The following is a 26127-nucleotide window of genomic DNA, read 5'->3' as shown; positions in this document are numbered from 1 at the left end:
GCCACGTGCGTGCCAGAGGGCTGTGCACACGCATCTGAGCCGCCCACCCTAGCACAAACACGGCAGCTGCTGCACTCAAGGTCTCTTTTTATTGCATCTGGCCCCAGCGCGGCCGTCCCCTGCTCCCCGGGCCCTGGGGCGGGTGCACCAGGCAGTGTCCCCAGCCCTGTGTCCGTATCACGGGCCCTGCACCAGCCGCCCCGGCCTGGGCACGCAGCCCAGCGCCCTCCTGTCTCGGGGCTGGGGGCGGCTCAGTCGAGGGGCCGGAAGGTGAGCAGCGGGGGCTTCTCGGGCATGAGGATGAAGCCGCAGTAGGTGTTGATGTTGTCCTTGGACACCGTCTCCACCTTGAAGTTGCGCAGCAGCTGGAGCCACGCAGGTGCGGGGGTGAGCCTCTGCCACCGCCCCTCTGTGCTGGGGGGGTCTGGTTTCCCCACTCCAGAAGGGAAACCCCCAGGGAAAAGCTCTGCAGCCCGCGGGAGGCCCATGCCCAGCCCCGAGCACTGGGTCGGACGCTGGAGACCCCCCGCACCCCGGTGGGCCCCAAGCCGAGGGTGCAGCACAGGGAGGAGCCCGGCTCGGGCTTGCGAGGGGGGACGCGCCTGCCCAGTCCCCCGCCACACTCACGTGCATGAGGAAGAGCATCATCTCGGCCTCGGCGAAGCGGCGTCCAATGCACTGGCGGGCGCCGAAGCCGAAGGCCAGCGCCTTGAAGCTGTGGTCGTCCTTGCGCAGCCAGCGCTCGGGCGCGTAGCGCAGGGGCTGGCTGAACACGGCCGGGCTGCGCCCCATGGCGTACAGAGCCACCTGGCACAGCGTCTGCGGGGCAGCAGCCAGGGGCAGGCGCCCGTGTTCACATGCCGACAGCTGGTTGGCTCGTCCCCCTCCCCGCCGTTTTCCTCGGCAGCCAACGGGGCGTCGAGTTTGGGCAGAGCCCCGATGCACGTGCCACCCGTGCGCGCCCGGTGCCACCCCTGGCCAGGAGCCCGGGCACTTGGGTTTTGCCCTTAGCGGGGAGCCTGGAGGCCCGGGGTGCCACCCTGAGCCGGGGCCGGCGTGCGGGTGAGCGGCTGGCGCCGGGGCAGGGACTCACCCCCGCCGGCACGCGGTAGTTCTGGAGCACCACGTCCTTGGTGGGGTAGCGCTGCACCGTGATGCCCACGGGGTACAGCCTGCCAAGCGAGCAGTGCTGTCAGCTGGTGCCCTGCCCCACAGCGTGCCACCCCCAGCGGCTCCGTGCTCGGGCATCCTCCCGCCTGCCCCCGGGCTGCCCCTCACCGCAGGGTCTCTTTGATGGCGGCCTTCAGCAGCGGCAGGGAGTTGAGCAGCTTGGGGAGCTCCTGGGGGCCCTGGGCCTCAGCCGCCGCGATCTCGTCCTGGAGGGTGGCCTGCACGCTGGGGTTGCGCGCCAGCTCGAAGAGGGTGAAGAGCAACGGCACGGCCGTCTGGGCGCGCGCGGCAGGGAGCCGGGGACAGAAACCGAATCGGAGAGCGCGGCAGGGACGCGCCGAGGTGCCGGCCCTGTCCGAGCCAGCCCCACGTCCGCCCCGGGCATCGCCGCCGGGGTCCCGGGCGCCCCCCGCGTCCTGCTGCTGCCTGAGCCCCGCTGCAGAGGCAGCCCCCCCCCCGCCCCGGTGCAGGCCAGTCTGAACGGGGAAGTCCCCGCGTGTCCTTACCGTGTCCACGCCGCCGGCGGTGAACTCGGTGAGGTTGGCCTTGATGGCGTCGAGCGGGAGCTCGGCCTGCAGCAGCAGCTCGGCCATGATGCCCGCGTACTTGTGCGGCTGCCCCAGGCAGAACTCCTGGTAGATGTGCTCGATGCACTTGTCGGCTGGGGGCGGCGGCACCGTGAGCGACCCCTCCCGCACACGCACGCCCCCCCGGCGACGGCATCCAGCCCCGTCTCTGGGCTCTCTGCACGGGGGGCGTGGGGTGGTGCCCCAGCCGCGTGGGAGGGTGCAGCCCCGCGTGCGGCAGCCAGCCCGGGCTGGGGCGCGGCCCCGGCTCACCGTGCTGGAAGATGGTGTCCCAGGCGCGGACGTGCTCGCGCCACAGGCGGTGGTCGGCCCAGCGCAGCAGGCGGGTGGGCAGGAAGAGCAGGGGCAGCGTGGTCTGCAGCATGGTCTCCACGGCGCCGATGAAGCGCTGCGACTCCGCGTTGGGGCTCTCCTCCAGCAGCCCGAGCCGCTCCCCGTACAGCACGTGGGTGCTGGCTGCGGGCGCGCCACGCCGCGGTCTCAGCCGGGCCCGCGCCCCGCGCCCCGCGCCCCGCCCCAGCCCGCGGGCCCCCGCGCGCCACGTACCCTCCAGCGTGAAGCGGAAGAGGTCGTGGTAGATGTCGAGCGTGAGCGAGCGCCGCGGGCTGCGCCGGACGCGCCGGTGCATGAGGGCGGCGAAGTCGCGGGCCACGGCGTCGAGGAGCGGCAGGAACTTGTGCGCGCCCGCCGGGCTGATCACCTCCTTGTTCAGCACCAGCCGGTTCGCGCGCCACTCCTCGCCGTTGCTGCGGGCACACGCGCAGGCTGCACGCGCGCCCCGGGGCAGCGGTGCCCCCCCGCCCCCCCCGCCCCGCCCCCGCCCGGGGCACTTACAGCAGGAAGAGGCCGCACTTGTGGTGGCGCAGGTGGCGGTGCGCCACCCACGCCTCGATGCCCATGCGGCGCGGGAAGACGCCCTCGGCCCGGAAGAGCTGGGCCGCGTCCTGCGGCAGCAGCACGTTCACGCAGTCGTAGGTGCCCACCGTCTCCCTGCGGGCGCAGCGCGGGGCTCAGCTCCGGCGCGGGGCCGCCCTGGGCCCTGTCGCGCCCCGCCGGCTGCGGCCTCGAGCCTTGCCCGGCTGGGGCCGGCCGGGGGTGCCTGGAGCCCGTCCGCGCTGGGGCTGGGGCTGGGGGCTGGGGGCAGGCCCGGGCGCGGGGCTGACCGGTAGATGGGCCCGTAGCGCTGGAAGTTGCCCTCCATGGTGTGGTGCAAGTGGCGGAAGCCGTCGCTCCTCCAGACGCGGTACAGGTTGAGCCAGGCGCTGCGCCCGCTGTGCGGGATGGCCTCGTAGGGCTGCGGGGGCCCGGGGGCCGCCGGCGGGTCGGGGGCCGCCGAGGACGAGAGGCGCCGGCAGAGCTGGCGGGCGGCCCCCGGGCCCCCCCACAGCCGGCTGCACGGGCCCATGGCGGCAAGGCTGGCTACGGCAGGACGGGGCTCCTTATATCCCCACCCAGGGCTCGGCCCCCCCGGCACGCCAAGGCCGAGGGGCCATCCGCGTGGCGATGCCTCCCCCTGCCCGCACGGCCTCGGGGATGTTCCCGCCGCGGGGCTGGACGGGGCCACGGGCAGGGGGCTGGGGGCTGCTCTTCCCTCCAGCCGGATCTGGAGGAGCCCCCGGGACGGGGGACACAGCTGGGGAGGGTCTGGAAGCTGGGGGGCTGCAGGGCAGGCGGGGGCAGGCGGGGGCAGGCGGGCCCGGCCCCCCCCAGCCACCCGCCTTGTGCCGCACGCTCGACCTCTCGTTTCCACAAAAGCTAAAAATACCGGCGGCGCTGGCGGGGGCTGGAGGCCGAGGCCGGACGGCTCCTCTCATCTGTTCCTAGTCCCTGCTCCCCCCCAGCCCCCGCCCCAGGACGCGTGGGCAGGAGCCAGGGCTGGGCCCGAGCAGCGCGGGGGAGCAAGGGCAGGCAGGGCTCAGCTCACCTGCCCCCCGTGCACATGCAGGCACACAGGCAGAGGTACACGCCCGCACGTGCACACACACCAGTGCACGCCACACGCTCGCACCCCCGGCTCCGTGCCGGGGGCAGGCCTGGGGGCGGTGGGGTGCAGGGAGAGCAGCGTGGCCCCGGTCAGCTGCGGCGGGGCGCGAGGGGGTTAACTCGGCGCGCTGCACCCTTGAGCACCGACGTCAAGGCCCGTGTTCCCGCGATGCAGCCGGAGATAAGAGGAGCCGGGTGAGGGCCGCGGCCCCCAGATAAGGGGCTAATTATAGCTGGCTGCCGGCGCTGACGTGTGGGGGCAGCGCGGGCCGGGGGCACCGAGGGGGGGCTGCCCCGGCCCGTCACACTCAGACGCCCGGCGCAGCGCGCACAGGACAGCAAAGTCCCCGGGAGTGGGGGGGGGGGAGCCCGAGTGCGCCTGAGCTGCTGCTCTGCTTTCTGCTCCCTGCCCAGCACTTCCCTGCCTGATCTGCTGCTCCGTGGTCGCGGCCTGGGGGAGCTGCCCCATGCCGTGCCGCCTGCCTCGTTAGCACCCCGTGTCATGGCCGGGCTTGCAGACAGCAAGCCTGCCCGAGTCTTTGTTACCGAGCCGAGCCCGGGGGCGCGCCCTCGGACCAGGGGGGTGCCGGGGCTCCCGGCTGTGACTCCTGCCGGCCCCCGGGCCCTGGGGCTTCGGCGCTCACAGTGCGTCCGCAGCACCTGACACGAGGCAAACAGTGACGGCGCCGCCAGGGACCCCGACGTGTGTCCCACACAGCTCATGGGTGCTGGCGTTGTCTGTGTGCGTGGCAGTGTGTGCTAGTGTGGGCCACCTGTGTGTGTATACAGGTGTGTAGGCATGCAGCAACACTTGGGCGCGTGCACAAGTATATGGTGCATGTGCCAGCATGGTGCACACATGCATGATGTGTGCGTGTTGAGTTTGCAGGCTTGCTATGCACGCTTGTGCATGTGCAGGCATGCTGTGTGCGCATGTATGTGTGTCTGGTGCACATGCCAGCCAGTGGCAAATGCTTTTGCACATGCAGAGATGCTGTGTGTGTGCATGTACGGTGCATGTGCCAGCATGATGTGTGCATGCATGACGTGTGTGTGTTGGGTTTGCAGGCCTGCTACACACACTTGTGCATACATGGGCATGCTGTATATGCATGTATGGTGTGCATGGTGCATGTGTGCATGTTGGATAGGCAGGTCTGCTGCACACATGCATGGTGTGTACACAACACTTGTGTGCATGTTAGCTATGTAGGCATGGTACATGCACAGCACATGCATGCCAGTGCACCCCCCCCCCACACTCTCTCCCTCCTGCCGGGCTCTGGGTGATTTCAGGACTGCTCCTGCCCCCTTCACCCCCATGACCCCTTCCCACGCCCCCCCCCCACTGCTTCAAGCACCTCCGCAGCACCCGGAGCAGCCAGGTAGAGCCCCCCGCCTGGCCAGAGACATGCAGCAGGCCTGCATCCCTGACACACGTACACCGTGCACTCAGCTGGGCCTTTGGTATAAAAAGGGCATTAAAGGATGCCAAGAAATTAAATGCATTCTTGGCACCTGGTTTCACTGTGGCCGGTGGTAAGGAGATTCCCCCACCAGGCCCACTCCTCTCCAGGGACAAGCTGGGGGGGCTGGCCCAGAGAGAGGTTGCAGCGGGGGGCTGGGGGGGCTGCTGATAAACTCAGCAGTTTCAAACAGTCGATGGCATTCGCCCATTCAGCTCCTAACTGCAGCCTGCAACTCATGCCCAAACACGCGCCCCAGTGCCAGAGGCGACACGGTGCATTTGGACCTCCAAAAAGCCTTTGCCCTGGTGGCCCATCACAGACTGAATGAAGCGAGACTGCGGGGAGCGTCCACGCGCGGGTTAGAAACCGGCTCCAGGACTGAAAGCAAAGAGGAAGCATCAGGGGTAGGCTTTCAGGAAGGAAAGAAGTAAACAGGGGGGTCCCTGGGGGTCTGCGTGGGGGTGGGGGCTGCTGAACTTGTTGATGATCTGGACTAGGGGGTGAGCAGCAAGGGAGTCAGACTTGCAGGTGGCACAAAACTTCACTGCGAGTGGTGAAGACCAGGGTGAACAGCGAGGAGCGACAGCAGGGTCACCCACATACCCCGCAGCGCACACACGCACACGCAGGCACACCCCCACACGTGCGCGTTCCCCGGGCGCTGGCCCCACCTGCCGGCCGGCCCAGTCGCTGCAGCTCCGCACCGGTGACCTTGACGAGGCCCAGGACCGCGCCGGGCAGCGCCCGACCGCTCTGCTCCGGGGGGCCGCTGGCCGCAAGGACCTGCCACCCCACGGCTCCGCCGGCGCCCCTCACTCCCGACCCACAGCCCCGGCTCCCCCCGTGCCTGCTGGTGCTCCTCGTTCCCAACCTGCAGCCTCTGCCCCCTGCCAGTCCTGCCGATGCCCCTCACTACTGCCCTGCAGCCCCTGCACACCCCCCGGGCCCCCCAGGCATGGCCCTCCCGCTGCCCTGCTGCCCCAGCGCCCTCCTGCGTGTGCACAGGTGACTCCGTCCATTCGGACCTCGCGGCCTCCTGCCCGGAGCTCAGGCTTGGTCCAGCCCCGGCCCCGGCCCAGCCACCGCCACCTGCACCCGGGCTGCGGCCGCCCCGCCCGGGGGGCCAGGAGGGGTCCGGGGCCCTGCGGGCCCATCTGTCCCTGCTCTCCGCGGCCCAGGCGGGGCGAAGCGCGCGAAATTAAACATGTGTGTACATGCACTGCACACACATGCACCCACAAACACGCACCCGCAGGAGCACCCACGAACGAACGTGCACTTGCACACCTACAGCACCTGCCCCCCAGCGCAGCGCCCCCTGCTGGACCCCATCCCACCTGCCCCCCAGCACAGCGCCGCTTGATGCACCCCGCTACCCCCAGTGCAGCACCCCTGTTTTGCCCCCTTTGCCCCGCCGCGCAGTGCCCCCTGCTGGCCCCCGCCCCACCCTGGTGCTGCCCTGGGGTAACAGTGAGGCCTGGCCGCCGGCTGGGCTCGGCACGTGGGGCAGGGAGCGGAGCTGGGCACCGCCTGTGCACACAGGCCTGGCCAGGGGCTCTGGGCCCCTCTCCCAGCCCTCCCTTGCCCCCGCACAGTGGCCTGCAGGAGCCCCTCCACACCCACTCCCCGGCCCCCTGCCCCACGGAGCCACACAGAGCCCTTGCCTCGCTCCTTGCAGGCCGAGCCCCCACGGCGCTGCCCCCTGCCCAGCTCAGCAGGCCTGGGCAAGCCCAGCAGGGTCCCCAGGATCAGGACACCTTCGCCCCCTGCCACCATTGCTGCACCTTCCCCTGCCCCCCCCCCCCCCGAGCCAGGCTGGCACCTCTCAGGTTGGGTTTCCCTTGCCCCCAGCAGCACCCTCCTTGTCTCTCGGGGCAGGGGTGCTCCATGCGGGCACCCCTGGGGTCTGGCCCTGCAGCAGCAGCTTGGAGGGGTGCGGGGAGCCCACCTCCCCGAGCCCAGATGTCCCGGCTTCAAAGCCCTCGGGACTGGGGGGGAAGCCCCTGCGCCAGGGCAGGGGGACAGGGCCCTGGGGGCTGAGCGAGGGGCAGTGGTACAGGAAGGAAGGGGCGGCTCCAGGCTCCCCGGGACAGCCCCACGGGTGCCAGGGGGAGCGGGGTGGTCTCTGCCGCAGAGCGGAGGGCCCCCCGCCCGCTCCCCGCAGAGCAGGGGCACCGAGGCCTGCGCCCAGCTGCGGCGAGGAGCGCTGCCGCCCCCAGCCTCTGCAGCCCGGCCCCACGGCGCGGGGGCAGGCTGGGAGGGGGCCGGGCCGGGGGCCTGCAGCCTGCCGGCCTGCCGCAGCACGGCGGGCGCCGGCGATTTCTGCCTGCGGTTGCATTCGGGGCGGGTTAGATGCAGCTGGCCCGTGTGTGTGTGTGTGTGTGTGTGTGTGTGTGTGCGCGCGCGTGCGTGTGTGCGTGGAGAGAGAGAGCCAGGCTGCGAAGAACAGGATGTGCCGGCTTTTCCCTTCAGGGTTGGTTAAATCGATTGCAGGAGAAAGTGCTGAAGTAGCGGTCCCGGCTCCCTCCAATGCAGAGGCTGCGCCCGGGTGAGTCACGGAGCCCGGGACGCAGGACGGAGACTGCTGACTCCAGGCGTCAGGCAGACACTGAGCTCACGGGGGGAAGGGGGTGCCGCAGCGCACACGCACCGCTCACCTTGAGCCTGCTGCAGAAGGCAGGGCCTGCGCTGCCGGACCCTGACCTGCACGACACACCCCGTGCCTCAGTTTCCCCCACTGGTTCCGGGCCAGGGCCCTGCCGGGGGGATGCGGCCCCCTCTGCAGCCCTGCCACGGTTGTGGGGCTCGCCCACCACAGGCGGCCAGGAGCCGCGGGAGCAGGAGGCCAGCCCGTGCCCACTGCGACGCTGCCCACAGCAGCGCTTTACGTAAGAGGAGGCATTAACCCAGATTTGCTGGGCAGAGGCCAACCCGCACAGCATCTCTCTCTGCCGGCTGCCCGGCCTGCGGGAGGTTGAGCTCTGCTGCTGGCGCCCACCCCAGAGGCAGCTGCATTTCGGGGCTGGTCAAGCCCCAGGCTCCTCGCCTTGCCTGGCTGCTAGGCCCGGAGCTGGGACAGCCACGGGGCAGCAGCCTGGAGCACGGGGGTGGCAGCGAGGGGTCACGATGACTCCCCTGCAGTGTGCTCAGTGGGCAGGCCCTGGCCCCCAGCCCTCTCCAGCCCGGGGCGCTGGAGCCAGGACCCAACATGGGGCCCGGGCCAAGCATCCTCTGTCGGCGCCAGCTGCAGCCTCCTGGCCAGCTTTCAAGCCGGGCAGCTGCTCTCTGCCTCCCTCGCACAGGTATTTCCCAGCCCCGAAGCAGCCTCCCGCTCCACCCCAGAGGTGGCTGCATTGCAGCACTGGGCTGCTCAGTGCCTGGAGCAGCAGCGGGGCCATGACAGGGGAAGAGGGGACGCAGAGCGGGGCTGCAGGGCATGGGAAGGGGGGTCTTTCCCCTGCTTCCTGCCCTCCAGCACCTGCTCCCTGCCCCACACAGGATGCATGGAGATGCCCCTGAGCCCCTTCCCTTGCAGGCTGCCGTGCACCCTCTCCCACATGCGCACACGCGTGTGCCCCCCACCGCCACGTGCACCCACGCCCGAGCCCAGCCGCCTTGCTCCCCTCCATGCCTGACTTGTGGAGCCTGCTTCCCTTCCCACCAAGGGGTCCAAGCCCCAGGCCTGGGGGCTGCCCTCCCCACTGCACCCGCCCGCGAGTGCTGGGGTCGAGGAACAATGCCGGGGCCCTTCCCAGGGTCGGGCAGGCAGTGCCAGGGGGCCTGGCCCGGCCTCCCCGCACACGGGGGTGGGGGCAGGGGAGCTCCTCTGGGGGGAAACAAAGACAGCAGCAGGCAACGCGGGGTCGTTGCATTTTGTCTCTTTTATTGTGAAGTGCGCCGAGGCCGGTGCCCTTGTGCTTACTGGAATATCATCCAAAGACTGGCTCCGAAAAAGGGGTCCCCGGGAAAAGGCTCCAGAAACAGGGTTTAGATTCTTTACAGCTTGTAAAAATCATGTAAATTGGGGTTTTTTTGTTTTTTTGTTTTTTTCTCTCCAAACGGGTATTTACAAGGCAGCGGCCACCTACGGGCTCCTTTTTTTTTTTTTCTTCTTTTTTTCCTTTTTTTTTTTTCTAGTCTTAAGTTATATGCTGCGTCGTATTGGTATTGTTCGTTAGCTGAAGTACAAAAACCAGAGGTCTAGCTAATACAAGGCCCTTCTACCTGAATTCTAGTAAGGTTTATTTTTTGTGGTCTTTTTTTTTTGTCTTTTTTATCTTTTTTTTTTTGTGCTGCTTTAAGTTATTCATAAAATGGAAAGACTAAAAGAGGAAGAGGAGGAGGAAGAGGAGGAAGGAGAAGAAGGAGACGAGGAAGAAAAGGAAGAAGAGGAAGAAGAAGTGCTTCATAGGTTAAAAACAGCAGGAGCATCCACATGGCCTGAAGCCGGGCCCAGACCCCACCGACCCCGACCCCGCCTGACCCGATCCAGGCAGGCAGGCGGAGGGGAGGGGGGCTTGGGAGGCTAGGGTGTGTGTGTGTGTGTGTGTGTGTGTGTGTGTGTGTGTGACACAGAGAGAGTGTGAAAGAGTGTGTGTTTCTGTGTGCGTGAGAGACCCAGAGTGTGTTCCCCCGTGTGTGTGTGTGTGACAGAGAGTGCGTGTTCCTCAGTGTGTGTTTGTGACACAGAGAGTGTGAAAGGGTGTGTCCCTGTGTGTGTGTGACACAGAGAAAGAGTTGGTTTTCCTCTGTGTGTGTGTGTGCCTGTGAGAGAGACAGTGTGAGAGACTGTGGGTTCCTCTGTGTGTGTTCATGTGAGTGTGTGTTCCTATGTGTGCAAGTGCTCCTCTATGCTTGCCTGAGTGTGTTTCCGCGGCAGTGAGAGCATGTGCCCATGTGTGTGTCTGCAGGTGTGTTTCTGTGTGTGCCTGTGAGTGTTTCTCTGTGTCTGTGAGTGTATTTCAGTGTGTGCAAGAGTGTTTAAGATTGTGTTCATCTACGTATGTGTGTGAGTGTGTTTGTGTGTCTCTGTGTTTCTCTCTGTGTGCCCTTGTGTCTGTGACTGCATCCTGGCATGCCTGTGACAGCCACTCTATGTTTGCCTGTGTACTTCTGTGCAAGTGACACACGCACACGCGCAGCGGTCCTGTCTCTGTGTCCCTGTATCCATGTCCATGGGTGCGTGCCCATGTTTCTGCATACGTGTCTGTGCCTACACGCGTGTGACTGTGTCTGTGTACGTGCATGCGCACATGCACGTGTGTCCGTGTGTGTCCATGTGTGGGTGGGCAGCGAGGACAAATCTCCAGCGACTTGTCCAGGCAGAGCCCACGGGAGACCCTGCCCAGAGCCCGTGGCCCCCCTGGCCGAGGTGGATGTCCCTAGCTGGTTGGCTAGAAAAATGTAACTAAACTGCAGGCAGGTCCCAGCCTGGGGCCGCCGGCCTATCATCCCCTAAAACTACTATGACGTCAAAAGGCAGGCAGTGCATACATCAGAAGAGAAGGAAGAATCGTCATATACTCTATTCCACTACATTGGCATAGTCCCTGATATTCGTTGCTATTAAGAATATTGGATTAAAATGTACCTGATTTCTCAGTAATACCTATTTGTCTTAAAAATAACATGCATTACCTTAATTATTGCTCTAGTCAGTTCAGTCTCGGGCTCCGAAGGAGACGTATTGCCTTCAAAGATCCTACGCTAGAAGTTTGGCAAAAAAATCCCGTCAAACCCAGGCCTCCAAAGCGGCGGAGAGGTTGGCATAGATTGAAACGCTTCTGGTTGCTTCTGTTGCTTTGTTTTCGTTTGTCTGGTTCTTTTCGCATGCAAAAAAATATGTATAAGAAAGAAAAGGAAAAGAAACCTAAGGGCTGGGAGAGGCAGGAAGGAAGCGCGGCTCCGTGCTCGAGGTGGCTGGGTTTTTTTTCTGTGTGTCTTTTTTTTTTTTTTCTCTCCAAAAAAAGTGACGAAGACTTTGGCATAGTAAGGAAGGAAACTTGGCAACGAACTTGCAGAGGCGGCTGGGGAGCAAGACGACCATGCAACAGCAGGGGCCGGAGCCGGGTCCCCCCCCGGCTCCCCCCGCGGGGAATCAATGCATCCTGGGGGGGCGGTCAAGGCCGCAGTCGCCCCCTGCCCTGCCCAGGCCGGTGGGCACGGGCTTGGGGCTGTCGAAGGAACGAAAGAAGCGGCGAAAGCAACCTCAGGCGGACTTGATGCAGGCGGGAGGGCTGTGGGGGGGCCCGGGCTGGCTGGGCCCCCCTGTGGGAGAGGAGTGCGGGGGGGCGTCACGTGCTTGTTCTTCATGGGTTAAAAAAAAAGGCCGAGGCCGTGGCCGGTGGAAGCCCAGCGGGCGGGGGCCGAGCCCCGCGCCCCGTCCGCCCCGGGGGCCCAGGGGGCCAAGCCGGGCCGGGGCGGCTCTGAGTCTGTTCCCGGAGGGAGCAAGGGCGGGGGGTCAGGGGCTGTGCTCTGTTCTGGAGTGGGGGGGGTCCCCGGGGAGGGGCCCCCAGGGGGCAGAGGTAGGGAGGGGCCCCGGGAGGCGAGGGGCCCTGGGGGGTTGGGGATCCCCAAGGCGGGGCTGGAAGAGGGGATCCTCAGGGTGGGGGTTTCCTGGGGGGGCAGGGAGCCCCGGGCAAGGGCTGGAGGGGGGATTCTCCAGGGCAAGGGGGGGCAGACATCCCTGGGGCTAGGCTGGGAGGGGGATCCTGGGGGAGGTGGGGGCAGGGATCCCCAGGGCAGGGGCGGGAGGGGGAACCTGGGGCAGGGATCCCAAGGCCAGGGAGAAAGGGGATCCCCAGGAAGGGGGGGGCAGAGATCCCCAAGGCCAGGGGGAAGGTCGATCCCCGAGGCGGGGACCCTGGTGCAGGGCCGGGAGGGGGTCCCGGGGTGGGCAGGCAGTCATCCCCAAGGCCGGGAGGGAAGGTCGATCCCCGAGGCGGGGGGCAGGGATGCCTGGTGCAAGGCCGGGTGGGGGGGCAGGGGCAGGGCGGTGGGAACGGGGCTCCCCGGGGGGGCAGGGCTGGGAGAGGGGTCCCCGGGGCGGGGGCGGGGCCTCCCGGGCCGCACCGGGGGTCAGGTCTCGCTGGGGCTGAGCGGCGGGCCGGCGCCCTTGAAGCAGGCGGACTCGTAGTGCTTGTTGAGATAGGACTTGAGGGCGAAGGTCTTGCTGCAGCGCTTGCACTTGAAGTGCTTGAAGGCCGAGTGAGTCTGCATGTGGGCGCGCAGGTTGGAGCGGTCGGCGAAGGCCTTCCCGCAGTGGGCGCAGCCGAAGGGCTTCTCGCCCGTGTGCGACCGCATGTGGCCCTGCAGCAGCCAGGGCCGGCTGAAGGCCTTGCCGCACACCTCGCACTTGTGCTTGAGGTCGTGCGTGAGCAGGTGCATGGCCATGGCCGGCATGGACACGTAGACCTTCCCGCACGTGGGGCACTTCTTGGCCATCTTGCTGTCCAGGCTGCGGTGCGTCTGCTTGTGGCGGCTCAGGTTGGACGAGGTGGCGTAGGTCTTCCCGCAATCCCCGCACGTGTGGCGCTGCAGGCTGCGGGCCCCGCTCACCACCTTGCGCCGCGACCGCCCGTCCGTGATGAAGAAGGCGTCCACCGCGTAGCCCTCGCTCACCGCCGCGTCCCCGTTGATGTAGCCGCCCGCCAGCCCCGAGTGCGGGCTGTCGGGCTGGTCCGAGTCCGGCGCGCCGTAGTCGCCGTGGGCGCCCGGGTAGATGGGCTCGGGCGACGGGACCTTGATGGCGCCCTCGCTCTCGCCCTCGTAGGCGCCGGGCGCGATGTAGTCGCCGATGTAGCCGCCCGCGGCTGCCGGGGACAAGCCCGCGTTAGAGGCCTCCGAGCGGCCCCCTCCCCAGCCCGCCAGGCCTCAAGGTCAGCCCTCGGCGGAGCTCCGCGCGCCGCGCTTATGCAACGCGCTGCAGACATATTGCCGCGAACAAAAGCCGGCGGAGCCAGCCCAGCCCTCCCCGGGCAGCCGGTGCCCTTGAACTCGGACAAAAGCGGCTCCCCCCGGCCCCCTCCCGGGCAAGATGGCTGGGCGGCCGCATGCCAGGGGAGGCAGCGCAGGAATGCGCCGGCCCCGCTCACCCTTGTCGTGCAGCCGGGAGCCGAAGTCGGCGCGGGACCTGCCGTACGAGCCCTCCAGCTCCGCCGGGGAGAAGTCATCGAGCTTGACCTTCTTGACCAGGAAGGACCTGGGCATGGTGCGGCGGGGCGGGCGCCGGCCGGGGGCGGCGGCGCGGGCGCGGCGGGGCCCGGCGAGCGAGGACAAAGCCGGCGCTGGCGCATAAGCCGCGGCGGGGCCGGCGCAGCCCGAGCCGGCCTTCAGCACCGGACAGCGCCCGCCCGCCGCCGCCGCCGCCGCCGCCGCCGCCGCCGCTGTCCAGGGTACTGACGGCGCCGCTCGGCTGCGCCGCTTTATAAGGCGGCGATCAGGTGGCGGCGGAAATGGAAATGCTGAATTTAATCCATCACCCCGAAAAAAAAGCGGCGGCGGCAGCGGCGGCGGCGGCAGCAGCCGGGTCTCCCGAGAGCGCGGGCGCGGGGGGGCCGCGCTGCGCCCGCTGTTGTCCGTCGCCTCCTGCGCTCGCGCCCGCGGGAGCACCCGCGCTACCCGCTAGCCCGCCCTGCCCTGCGCCGCGCCGCGCACCGCCGCGCCGCGCCGCGCCGGGCGGGGGAGGGGAGGGGCCAGGCCGCTGCCCCGGGGCGCCGGGGGCCGCCGCAGGGCGGGACCGCGTCTCCACGAGCGAGCGGGGCCCCGGGGGGCGCGTCTCAGTGCTCCTCTGGGCACCCCCCCGGCCAGGGCAGGGAAAGCTAGTGGGTAGAGCAGGGGTGCCCGGGGAGGGCAGGGCTGCCTCCCCGGCCAGCGAGGACCGAGCCGGGGCTGCACTCCTGCCTGCTCCCCGGGCGGCTAGCCGCCCCCTCCATGCTTCCCAGCGCTGCCCGCCTTGGCACTGGGAGGCCCAGCTTGCCCATGCTGGTGCCCGGCGAGGGCAGGGCAGCCCCAGTCCCCGTCCCACTCATGCCATGCCCGTGTAGGCACACCGAGGAGCGGGGTGCAGGCCTGGGCGCCACCAGCTCCACCCCCGCTCAGGCAGGGCTCCCAGCGCGCAGAGCCCCGGGACAGGCCTGGCCGGGGATGTGCGCTGGGGGACGCCCGAGTCACGGCCCCGTGATCGGTGCCCGGCCACCATGGCCTCTTGCAGCGAACACTTCGGGGCAGGTCATAGCCCAGGGGACTGGGCATCCTCCTTGGGCCGCCTCTTCGCTTGGCCCCGGTCCTGAGCCCTCGGGACTGGGGCAGGGAGGCCCGGAGCTCCGGCCTCCCCAGCCCGCCCCTCACCCCGGGGCAGGCCGCACCCTGGGCCCGCCGGGCTCCCTTCCCCCAGCCCGGGCAGCCCGGCGGGGAGCCTCCAGGCCCTGGCCCTGGCTCGGATTTTCCACCCTCCCTCCCTGCCGCAGCAGATGGAGGCGCCCGCAACCAAGCGAACAATCTGCAGGCGCCTGAAGTTTACAAGTCACTCTCTGACGTCACGGCGGGCCAGCCAATGGCGCGGGGCTCATGGTAATGAGCAGCGCCGGAGAGCAGAAGGTCCCCCTCCACAATGATTCCTTTAGGAGACATATGTCCCTAATTAACAAATATCTAGGAACAGGCCTGCGCGCTATTGTTTTACACCGTGTAGTTTTTGTTCACTTCTGCAGCGAGGAGCCCGGGAGCCAGCCGCGGTGGCGCGGGCGGCCGCGCCGGCGGGGCCTCTCCCGGCCCCGGCAGGCACCGCACGCCGAGGCCGGGCGGGGAGAGGAGCACCCCAATCCGGAGCCGGGGCTGCGGTCTGCCCGCCCGCCCCTCCCCCGGCAGGGCCCCTGCTTCCACGCACGCGTTCGCGTCAGTGAGCAGGTCGGGGTGGCTGCGGGCACCAGCACGCCCGGGTGCGCACGTGTGCCGGGGGAAAGACGCACACGTGTGTGTGTACGCGCGCGCGCACACATGCAGACGCGCACACATGTGTCAAGACACGAGCACGCATGCACGCGGGCACGGGGCAGCCGATTCATTGTGCAGGCCGCATCGAAGCCTCCCGGTTCTCAGCCCGGAGAGGCCCCGCGGCCCCGGGCCTGTGCCTGTTCCCTTCTGGAAGGGACTGGGGCGGCGTCCGGCCTGCCAGGCAGGCCAAGAAGCGAGCGCGTGGCAACCCCGGCCGTCCGGCCTCCGGGCAGTCCCGGGTGTGCCCGGGGGTGGGAGCCCCCAGGCCCGGGCGGATGCCCGTCCCCTCCTGGGCCCCGGACGTGCACACCCGGGGCGGCCGCAGGCGTCGCGAGCCGAAGCGGGGGGCGGCGCGGGACAGGGCCGTGGGGTACCTCCGCCAGGAGGGAGGGCACAGCTGCGAGGAGGCGCCCACGCCAGCCGCCTCCCCCCGCGGGCTCCAGCGGCGGCTCGATTTGATCTGATTACCAGATTAAGACTTCGCTGCACAAATGTCACCCGAACCCGCGCGCTGGCAGAGCGCGTGCGACGGTCCCTGGGCTAATGAGGCCTTTTCAAGCCTGCCTGTAATACCTCCACACACCAGCCCCAGCCCCAGCCCCAGCCCCGCCGCGCGGGCAGCTGCCTCTGGAGAGAAAGGGAGCCCGCGGCTTGGAAAGTTTCCAGGGGAAGGGGTTTGGAGGCGACGGCAGGGGCTGGCGGCACCTGGGGCCGCGCGGGCGAGGAGGCCGGGGGCAGCAGGGGGGCAGGAGGGGGTCGGGCGTGCGGGAGCAGGCGAGCACGCGCCTCCGCGAACACGTCGCACAGACACAATCAGCAACACGAGCCCCGGCACAACAGGCAGGCACGTGGCGGCACCCAGCTGGGTGAGCCACAGGCACACGCGTGTGCACACACACACACACCAATCAGGCATGCCCCATCAAATAAGACCCCCCCCAGAAGTAATCATCAGCCATAAGTCACTCCCCCCCGCTCTGAGCCAAGTATCAAATCCACACGCACGCAGCCAGGCTCTCTGACACGTATGCCCTGGCACAACAACACGCAAGCACACGGCCTGCCAGGGACACACATGCACATACACACATGCACACCAATTGAGGCACACCCACAAGCACGCCATCAGATAAGACCCCCCCCCGCCCCAGAGCCAAACATCAAATTCACTTGCACAAATCCAGGCTCTCTGACCTGTATGCCGTGGCACAAAGACACACAAGCACAGCCACACACACACACATGCACACCTCTTGGGTGTACTTGCATGTACACACCATCAGACAATCCCCCCAAGAGCCAAGCATCAGGCATGAAGACCCCCCTCCCCCCACCCAGAGCCAGGCATCAAATCCGCACACACAAAGCCAGGCTCTCTGACACGTCTGCCCTGGCGCAACACACAAGGACACGTACAGTTGGCCGCGCACACATGCACACCAATTGGGCGCACCCACATGGGCGCACCACACATACATGCCATCGTTTAGGACCCCCCCAGAGACATACAAGCACACACAATGGCACACACACGGTCGGCAGGGGCACACGCACACGCAATCAGACGCGGCAGCCGCACTGTCACCCACAGCCAGGCCCTCTCACCCGGGCTGACACGCTCCCCGAGGCCCACATGGCATGGATGCACACGCACCCCGCGGCCACCCCACGGGCGCCGCGGTAACACGGGCACGCCCAGGCACAGGCAGCCCTCCCTGCCGGGCACCGGGCCGCGGGCCGCGGGCCGGCCCGACCCGGAGCCGGGGAGCGCGGTGGGTCCCTGCCGGCTGCGCCCAAGCGGGGCCTTGGCCTGATCATTACCCAGGTAAGTGCAGTAATTGAGCGCTGGATGTTGCCAAGAAGTGCTGATTTCAGCTAAATGGGGAAGAAAGATACAAGCTCCGTTCATTTGCATAATAATAGTCTATGAGGCAAAGCAACACTGAAACGTCTTGTCTGCTGCTAAATCAAAGAGCTTCATTAGCATTTAATTCTCACTCTTACAGCGCCGCTCGCGAGCCAAGGAGGCGAGTGCTTCGCAGCCCCGGGAAGCCTCCGGCCCCGAGGAGCCCGGCGCAGCCCGGCTTGGGCCCCGGACGCCGCGGCCTGCCCCGCCAGCCCCGAGACCGCCGCCGCCCCGGCCAGCGGGTGCGGGGAGCTGCGGGGCGCTGGCACAGGCCCGGGGGGACGAGCTCTGCCGCTCCCCGCCCTGCCCAGGCCTGCGCTTCCCCATTGTCTTTGTCTGGGGCTGCTTCTGCCCAGGCCTGTGGCTGCCACGCGGAGCAGCCGGGATCCGGGCCCGCTGGCGGGGCTGGGGGAGGGCTGCGGGCGCACCCTGTGCCCGGGCCGCCGGGAGCGCGGGCCCCCCGGGCGGCTGCAGTGAGTGAACTTTGTCACTGCTCTAATTGCTGGATCCTGCCCCTCTCGCGGCCCCTTCCCCGTCAGGGCCCCGGTGCTTGAATATGTTATTAACTTTATTGTCAGGTCCTGCCACCGGGGTTGATCTGCATGAGCAGCCCTGGCCCTGGGGCTTTGGCGGCTCAGGCAGAAGGTGCAGCTGGGGCCAATTCACCCGCCGCCCTCCCCTCCGCACCGCAATCAGCTGCAACAGCGGGGAGGGCTGGGGCGTCCGGCTGCTTCGGGAGCTGGCACCGGGGCTCCCAGCACCGCAAGGTCCGCCGGCCGCCGGTGCCGGGGCTCTGGGAAGTTGGCGCGTGTGATTCGGTTAGTCTAGGAGATGCAACTCTACCCGCACAGGCTGGGGCAGGCCAGGCCTCTTGAGTCTGGGCTCCGGAGCAGCTCCTGGCAGGTCACGGGAGGTGCGGGGGGCTGCCAGCCGTGCGGAGGCGGAGAGCCGGCCGGGGGGAGCTCGCAGCCGCGGCCTCGGGAGGTCCCCTTCGCTGGCACTTGGGAAAGCAAAAGCCAAAGCCCAGTCTGAAGTGCGTTGCCACCTGCAAAGCCCAGCTCTGGGCAGGGAGGACAGGCCGGGACCCAGGCGTCGGGGTGCGCCCGGTCTGCCCCCCGGTGCCCCATGGGAGGAGGCAGGCTGGGCCAGCGGTTACAGCCCACGGCTGGGAGACCTGGCTCTGCCACAGAGATCCCCTAGGACCTTGGCCAAGTCCCTTCTGCTGGCAGTGCCGGCTGCTGCAGCCCAGTGACACCAGCCTGGAGGTCCCTGTCACTGCCCCCAGCCATGGTGGCTTCCACGCCCGGCCCGGCAGGTGCTGCTCCTGGCGCCAGGCCCTGAGTCAGGGGGTCCTGGAGGGCACAGGGAGGTGGGAGCTTCAGGGCACAAGCCCGCAGAGCCGGGGGAAGCTGCATGACCTGGGGGCCCTGCCTTGGTGTGAACCCCTCCAGGGGCACAGCAGGAACCTGGGCTCTGCCGCTGCCCCGGGCACGGCCCTGGTCATGTCACTTCACCTCTGATGCTCAGCTTGGTCTCAGCGCCGCTGGCAGGACCCACGGCAGCTGGGGAGCGGGGGCAGAGGGGCTCTGTGTCCTCGTTTGGCTCTGCCTTCCTCCGCAACTCCGGTTCCCCGCCGGCCCCGTGCCATCCCAGGAAGGCAATGGGCACGCACGCTGCTTCTTGACTCAGCTGGGCCCCGCAACCCGCTCCGCAGAGCCCAGCCCAGCCGTGCACGGCTGCCGGCCCCTGCCCCCCAGCCCCACGGGGGCTCTGGGCTGCGGGTGGGGGCCCCGAGGGTGGCTCCCGGGGGTGCAGATGGAGATGGAGACCACCAGGGAAATGACCCCTCTCCCCCTTGCCACAGGTAGCCCCGTGCAGGCCTGTCGCACCCAGAGCATGGGGCTGGGGCCTGGGGAGGGGCACCGGCAGGGAGAGGGGCCGGGCGGGAGCTGTCAGCCACCAAGTGGGGAAGAGGACGAGGGGCCCGGGATCAGGGCCAGGCTGGTGTCCCATGGGAGCCGGGTCCCCGCGCTGCCAGGATGAGATAGAGGGGTCCCGGCCCCGGCCGCCCCCGCCCCCACGGCCCCCAGGGACGGGTTGTGACAAGTAAGATGGATGGCGCCTGCCTGGCCGCGACCGGGCACACAAAGGGAGCAGGGACCCGGGGGAGAGCCCGGCCAGGCCCGGGCCGCGCTCACGAGTGACTGGGTGAGCGAAGCTATGTGCGTGCAGAGCGCACACGTTGCACGGCTCCACGCTCCCCGTGTGCGAGTCAGCTGGAGGGCCTCGCGCGCGTGCGCGTGTGCACGGACAGACATGGTAGGGGGCCCCGTGTGGGCCGGGGGTCCTCCGGGTTTGGTCCCCCTGTGTCACAGCCGTCCCAAGACGGGGGTGTGCATGTGACGGGCGAGGCAGAGCTGTGTCTTCACAGGCCTGAACACGTCCTATGCGTGCTCCTGCCGGGCAGGGTGCACACACCTGGGCGCTTGCCCCGTGCCTCCCTCTGCCCTCAGCGGCCCATCGTCCAGCTGCTCCGACCGCTCCCGCCTCCGCGTCCAGGGGCCTTTGGGTGCAGCTTGCAGGGTTGTGGCCCCCGTGCCGGGCGCTGCACAGCCGCGGACAGGCCTTGCCTCTGGGAGGCAGGCGGGGCGGAAGAAGGGCTTCTTCTGCCCATTTTACAGATGGGAAGCCAGGGGCCCGCAGCATGACCACCACCCCCTGCTCTCCTGAACCCCAGACCAAGCCTTTGACCCCTTCGGGACCCTCCGGTCCTGCTCAGATCCGGGGCAGGGGAGGCACAACGCGGGGCCTGGCCGTGCTGCGGTCGTGCCCCCGGGCAGAGCCCCCCCGGACCAGCTCCGGCCCGTGCTCCGTCACCTCCCGGTTGTCCCCACGTCCTGCCACGCGCCCCCGTCTCCGGGCACGGCGGCAGAAGCGCAGCCTGGGAGGAAGGGGAGCGAGATGGCCCCGGTGCCGCGGGGCGGGGGAGGGGTCGGGGGCTCAGACGGGCGCCGGGGGAATCGGCCAAATTAGCATTTTTATTAGCGAGGCGCCAAGCCCAATCAGGGACGGTTCCAGCAGGCTGCACCGCCGAGACGGCCTCATCTGGGCCAGGCCCGCCTCATTACGGATGCTTAACGAGTCAGGGAGAGCCGGGCCCCGGGCTGGGGGGGCTGGCAGCAGGGAGCCCCCTCCGGCCCTGCCTGGCCCGGCCCCTCCACCCCTGCGTGGGCACGGCTCTCCGGGCGCCCCCGGCCCACTTCCACTGCCCGCCCGTCCCGCAGACGCCGTGGCCACCCCCGCGCGGGACCGCGGGCCTGGGAGCCGGTGTCCTGCGGGCAGCCGGGCACCCCCGCCCAGCTGCAGGGTGGCAAGGCCTTGGCGGTGCCCGGTGTTGCAGCCCCCGCTACGTGACAGGAGGGCTCAAGCCTCCCGCAGAGGCGCGTGGGGCGACGCTCCTGCTGGCACCAGCCCCGCAGGGCCCTGGCTGGAGGGTCTCGCCCGCGCTCAGCCCGAAAACGCCGGGGCGAGGCTGGGGGGCCTCATCCTAGCGGGGCGGTGACGCGGAGCTGCCCGGGCCCCCGGCCCCGGCCCCGGCCGGCCCAGGCCTCTGGCTGCGAGCACGGGCGCGGGGCGAGACGGGGTCTGCCCGGGAGCTGCCGGACACGGGGCTTGCAAGGCCGGGGAACAGGGCCCCCAGGCCGCCAGCCTGGCCGGCCCCGATCCCGCCGGGGGTGATTGATCGCCGTCCGCATGGAGCAGATGCGTTGCCGCCCGCGCCATCAGCGCTCGGGGCCGGGGAGGCGGCGCCCACATGCGGCCCCCGCCGCTAATTAGCCCCCAGCCGCTGCCTCCCCCGCCCCCCCCCCACCGGGGCTCGCGGTCTCCACAGCTGGGGCTGGGCTGGGCTGCCCTGGGGGAGGGGGAGGGGGAGGGACGGGGCTGGGAGCGCCCCCCCCATGGCACAGGAGCTGGGAGCCCCTGGCCACGGCTCCCGCGGCCCCGGGGACCAGGGCAGCCAGGCCGCGGGGCAAGGTGCCGAGGAGCCAGCGGCCCCGCAGGGGAGCCCCGGAGTCTCCTTGGAGCCCGGGGTGGCGCGGGACGGGCGCGGCCAGGGCCAAGCCGGTGTGTCCGGGACGAGGCGGGCGCGGGGGGCTCCCAGCCGGGGAGAGGCCCCGGCCCCATCCAGCTCAGGCAAGGGGCGGGAAGGAGCCCCCGGGGTGCCGGGCAGGCAGAGCCGCAGCTCCGTTGCTCCGGGCCCGAGCGAGCAGGGCGGTGGCCGCGCGGAGCCCACGGCCGCGGGCGCGGCGCCGGCGGGCAGGGGCGGCGATCGCCCGGCGGCGGCGGCGGCGGCGGCGGCGGGCCCGGGGCGGCCGGCAGCTGGCAGCGCGGGGCACAGATGCGGCTTGGCAGGCCGGGCTGACAGGCTGCGAGCGGCCTGAAAGGAACACATGGAGCACGCGGCCGCGAGCTGACAGGCAATTAATTGCGGTCCCTGCAGGTGCCGCGGGCCCCTCGCGCCCCCGCCCCGGCGCCGCAGCACCGCGTGCCCGGCCCGGCCCGGCCCGGCCGGCCCGCCCTGGGCTGCCCTCTCCTGCTAACCAGGCAGCGGGAGCAGGGCCGGGCCCTGAGGGGTTAGTCCCTCGCCTGGGTGCCCCTCCGTGCCCACCCGCACCCCCGGTCCCCACGTGCCCCTCACTCCCGCCTCGACCCTGCACAAGGACCCTCGTCTCAGCACCGGGGGCCGAGCTGGCCCCAGGGGCCCGGGACAGTCCCCTTGCCCACCCCGACGAGGAGCGGCCAGGCTGCGACCCCCGGCCCGGCGCGTGGCGGCGGATTCCTTCACGGGCAGCCCCCGGGCCCCGAGCCCAGGCCCCCGGCCCCCCACCCCTGGCCAGGAGCTGCTGCCGGATCTCGGTGCCACCCAGCCGCTCCCCGCACCCCACCAGCCCCAGCAGGTGCCGGGGGGCGGGGGGGCCTTTCAATAGCCGCTGATTTGCTTGGAGAGGCTCATTGTGAGGCCGTCGCCTGCCCCACCTGCTCCCCGCACAAGCCCCTCATTAGCTCGAGTGCCGCCACGAGAGGCCCCTTTGTTGGCGCGGGCTGGGGGGCCGGGCCGGATGCCGGAGCTGCCAGCGCGGGCTGGGGCGGGGGGGCACGAGCCGGCCCGGGCCCTGTCCCGGCCCCCCGAGTCCCCCTGGGAGCTGGAGACGAGAGGGGCTGGCCCCGGGGGGACGGGGGCGCGGGCACCGGAGCCCCTATCGGCTGGGCCAGCCGGGCCTGCGGGGCCCTGATAAGGCACTTGCCGCCTGCCTAAGCCTGATTAGCCGGGCGGGAGGCGAGGGGCCGGGGGGGCCGCGTGGCGGCAGCGCCTGGGCCCCGCGCCTGCGCCGGGCTGATAGCGGCCACCGCTCCCCGGGGAGCCCGCGGTCATGGCCCCCATGCTGGCGGGGAGTCTCCCAGGAGGCGGCCGGAGCTGGGGGGTCCAGGCCCCCGAGACACCCCAGCCTGGGTCGGGGTCACTGGGGTCGGGGGTCGTGGAGCGGGGAAGCCGGCGCCTGGCACGCAGGGGTTAAGGCAGGGGCAGGCACGTGCCAGGCAGGCGGGTGGGTCCAGGTGCCAGTAATTAGCTGCTTCTGCTAATTGGCCCCTCAGAAGTCTTCTGCGTTGGGTCAGCTGGCGGGGCCGCGGCTCGGGCGCCTCTAATGAGCAGCCGCCGGCCGGTGCAGGGGAGAGCGTGTGCACGGGCACACGGGTGCACATGCAGTGCGCAGGCAGGTACCCACAGTCACGCATGACCCACACACGCATGTGCCAGCGCCTGCTTCATGTACCACAGGTACACAGGCCATGCTTAGTACACACGGCCATTTGGGACCTGCATCCGCATGGATGCAGGCGTGCACACGGCTATCCACACATGCAGGTACACACACAGGTATGGCCCACACAGGTGCATTCTTGCACACACACACGTGCAAACAGGTATGAGCCATACGCATGTACACATGTGCACATGTATGCATGCAGTCAGATTCACGTGTACACGCAGGGACATTGGTGTATGTGCCACAAACATGCATGTGGACAGGCACACAAGACACGGGCCACAAGTGCACACAACACACCTGCATGTGCACGCAGGTACCCACATGATGCATGCATGCACACACAAGTATACATGACTCCCGTGTGCAGGCAGGCCCACACAGCACATGTATGTACACACATGTGCACACACATGGGCGCACACACCACCTCCTCTCAGCTGTTATCTGTTAACACGGGGGCCCTGTGCCACCGTGATGCAGCCACCTCTGGGGTGGGTCAGGTGTGCTCTGACCCCTGACTCCCCTGGGGCCTGCACACTCAGTGCCCATTGACTACACCCCACGTGTGCTCCTTTGTCCCCGGCATGGACGTGGCAGCTCGCACAGGCACAGGCACAGGCACAGGCACAGGCACAGGCACACAAGACACAGGCCACAAGTGCACACAGCACACCTGCATGTGCACACAGGTACCCACATGATGCATGCATGCAGATACAAGCATACATGACCCCTGACTCCCCTGGGGCCTGCACACTTGGTGCCCACTGACTACACCCCACTTCTGTGCTCCTTTGTCCCCTGCATGGACATGGCAGCTTGCACACTGCCCCTTACACACTGCCCCTTGAAGATTCACATGTTGGCCTGTGCATGCTCATGCTTGTACACCAACCCTGACACGCTCTCTCACTGCTTCTTGCACACATGCATGTGGACTCTCACATGCTTACACACTGACCCTTGAACACTTATACCCTGACTCTGACATGTGTGCACAGACCCACAAACACCTGCAGGCTGATCCTTGCACGCTTGCCTGCTAACCCCACTCCGACCGCACACACCTGCACACTGACCCTCACGTGCCAACCTTGCATGCCTGCACCTTGACCCTCACACACTTGCACCACCAGTTGGGCCAGCTCAGGCCAGCTGGGCAGGGGGGCTTCGCGCGGCTCTGCACCCATGGGCCAAGGGGGCCCCTGCTCTCTCTAACGAGGCCTGGCGCTAATGAGGCGCCTGCAGGGATCGTGGCCAGGTGGCAGCGGCGGGCAGCGCTGGCGGGCGGCACTGGCCGCCTCCTCCCCCCACGCTGGCAGGGGTGGCAGCTGCTTGTGCTGCTCGTTAGCAGCTCCCCTGCACCTGGCTGCCAGCTCCCATCTCCATCACCCCCGCCCGCCCCCCCAACCCGTGGGCATTGGGCTGTCCGGACTCCTGGGCTCCAGCCCTGGCCCTGGGACCAGAGGAGGGTCTGAAGTGGGGGCCTGAGATTTCGGATGCCTGAGTTCTCTCCCCGGCTCTGGAAGGGGGGTGGGCTCCAGTAGTTAGAGCGGGGGTGGAGAGGGAGCACTCGGATGCTTGGGTCCGCTCCTTGACGGCACAGGACAGAGCCCAGCTGGTCCAAGCATTGAAGGGAGGCTGCGGCCAGCGTGGGACCCTGCCGTGTACGTGCACACTTGCACACACACATGTCCACACACCTGCCCACAAGGCTGGGCCCATGGCAGGGCAGGGGCCCTCCCTGCTGAGCTGTGACTGAGAACCTCTTTCATGGGCGGGCAGGCATGCATGTGCATGCATCTGCCCATGTGTGTGCATGTCACTGCGGCTGCATGTTGCTTCCAGCCATGCTGCACCAACCCTCCCAGCCCAGCTTGCTCCCATGGCTCTGGCTCTGTGTGCACATATCCTGACACATCTGTGTGTGTGACTTCAGCTGCAGTGGTGCCAGGGCTGTGTGCAGAGTCCTGCCCATGTGTGTGCCAGTTCAGGTCTGCAGTGGGGGTCTGTGCAGCTCATCACTGGATCCCCTGGAACATGCATATGTATGTGTTCTTGTACACAGCTGCACATGCACACCACCATACCTCTCCCCAGCCTGAGCACCCGGGCACCCAGTTACAGCTGGGCAGAGGATCAAACCGCCTCCCTGCCATGTGTGTACAGACGAGCATGCCTAGCTTTGCACGTGATTCTGTTACCTACATGCAACTGCGTGTAGGTATCTCAGCCCTCATGGTACTTGTAACAGGAGGGGAGGGGGCTTGGCTGGGTGTTGAGGGTCTGAGTGCACTGGTGCAGAGCCATGGCAGGTGGGGTATGTGTGTGCTGGCGTGACAGGCCATAGCGGGCAGCATGTGAGATGTGGGATGGCATGTGCATGTTGTTGAAGACATGTTGGTTGGTGAAGGTGTGCTGGGGCATGTGCTGTTACTGTGCAGGTGTGCATGTGCATGTGTGCGTGCTGTTGGTGCATGTGCTGGGGTGTGTCCTGTGCCCAGGACTCAGGGCATGTGCATGTGCATGTGTGTGTATGTATGTGCATGTGTTGGGTGCATGTGTGTGTAAGTATGTGCATGCGTGGTTTGATCCTATTGATGCATGTCCCAATGCATGTGATTGTGTATCCACATCAGGACTGGGCATGGGCGCACACACATCTCCATGACTGCACACATGCACTTGGGTGTGTGTGTGTAGCCACCTGTTCCCCGCCATGTATCTGTGCGCACCTGTATGATGTGTGCTCACACACTAATGTGGGCATGTGCAGGACCCTCCATGCATGCATGTGTGTGCGATGGCACTGCCAGGAGTGCCCCTGTGCACACGCATGGGCATGCACCTCACTGTGGGAGTGCATGGATGTGCATGCATGGGCATATCTCTGTGCATACGTGTGCATGCACCATGGCACATGTGCAAGGACTGGTTTGCTCATGGATCCTCCCAGCTCCCAGAGGGAAGGGGCTGCGTCTGAACCCACAGCCCCCACCCCCAGCCTGGGCTGAACTGGGAGGGGTTGGGGGGGGTGCCGGGGCTGAGCGCTAGGACCCTGCTCTGCTCTCCCTGCCATATGGGCAGCTCCTTGCCCCCCTGAGCCGGGGGCTTTGTGCCCCCCCCAGCCGCCGTCAGCCGCACAAATGAAGCGGTAAATAAAGAAACAGATCGCGGGTCCTGGGGGA

At 68.2% G+C, this 26127-nt stretch overlaps 2 protein-coding genes across 3 annotated transcripts; both read right to left on the bottom strand.

The window, feature by feature from the left end:
- Nucleotides 1–70: 70 nt before the first annotated feature.
- LOC149869756 (cytochrome P450 11B, mitochondrial-like) lies at nucleotides 71–3436 on the bottom strand. Of its 2 annotated transcripts, XM_090037393.1 has the most exons (9): nucleotides 2921–3436; nucleotides 2592–2747; nucleotides 2304–2503; nucleotides 2010–2213; nucleotides 1677–1831; nucleotides 1279–1445; nucleotides 1094–1172; nucleotides 628–819; nucleotides 71–365 (listed from the first exon to the last, which is right to left on the bottom strand). In XM_090037393.1, the coding sequence occupies exons 1-9, from the start codon at nucleotides 3160–3162 to the stop codon at nucleotides 252–254; spliced, it is 1509 nt and encodes a 502-aa protein (XP_089893519.1). In that variant the 5' UTR covers nucleotides 3163–3436; the 3' UTR covers nucleotides 71–251. The 2 variants fall into 2 exon arrangements, with proteins under 2 accessions (XP_089893519.1, XP_089893518.1); XM_090037392.1 differs by having other exon boundaries at nucleotides 1279–1831.
- An 8545-nt stretch (nucleotides 3437–11981) lies between these two features.
- SCRT1 (scratch family transcriptional repressor 1) lies at nucleotides 11982–13432 on the bottom strand. Its single transcript, XM_090037390.1, has 2 exons — nucleotides 13303–13432; nucleotides 11982–13020 (listed from the first exon to the last, which is right to left on the bottom strand). Exons 1-2 carry the CDS (start codon nucleotides 13415–13417, stop codon nucleotides 12287–12289), a joined length of 849 nt encoding a protein of 282 aa, XP_089893516.1. The 5' UTR covers nucleotides 13418–13432; the 3' UTR covers nucleotides 11982–12286.
- Nucleotides 13433–26127: the final 12695 nt, after the last annotated feature.

The sequence above is a fragment of the Crocodylus siamensis genome, chromosome 3, assembly GCF_052110815.1.
Source record: "Crocodylus siamensis isolate JL-2025a chromosome 3, ASM5211081v1, whole genome shotgun sequence".
Lineage (NCBI taxonomy): Eukaryota > Metazoa > Chordata > Crocodylia > Crocodylidae > Crocodylus > Crocodylus siamensis.
This window is presented reverse-complemented; position numbering and strand designations above follow the sequence as displayed.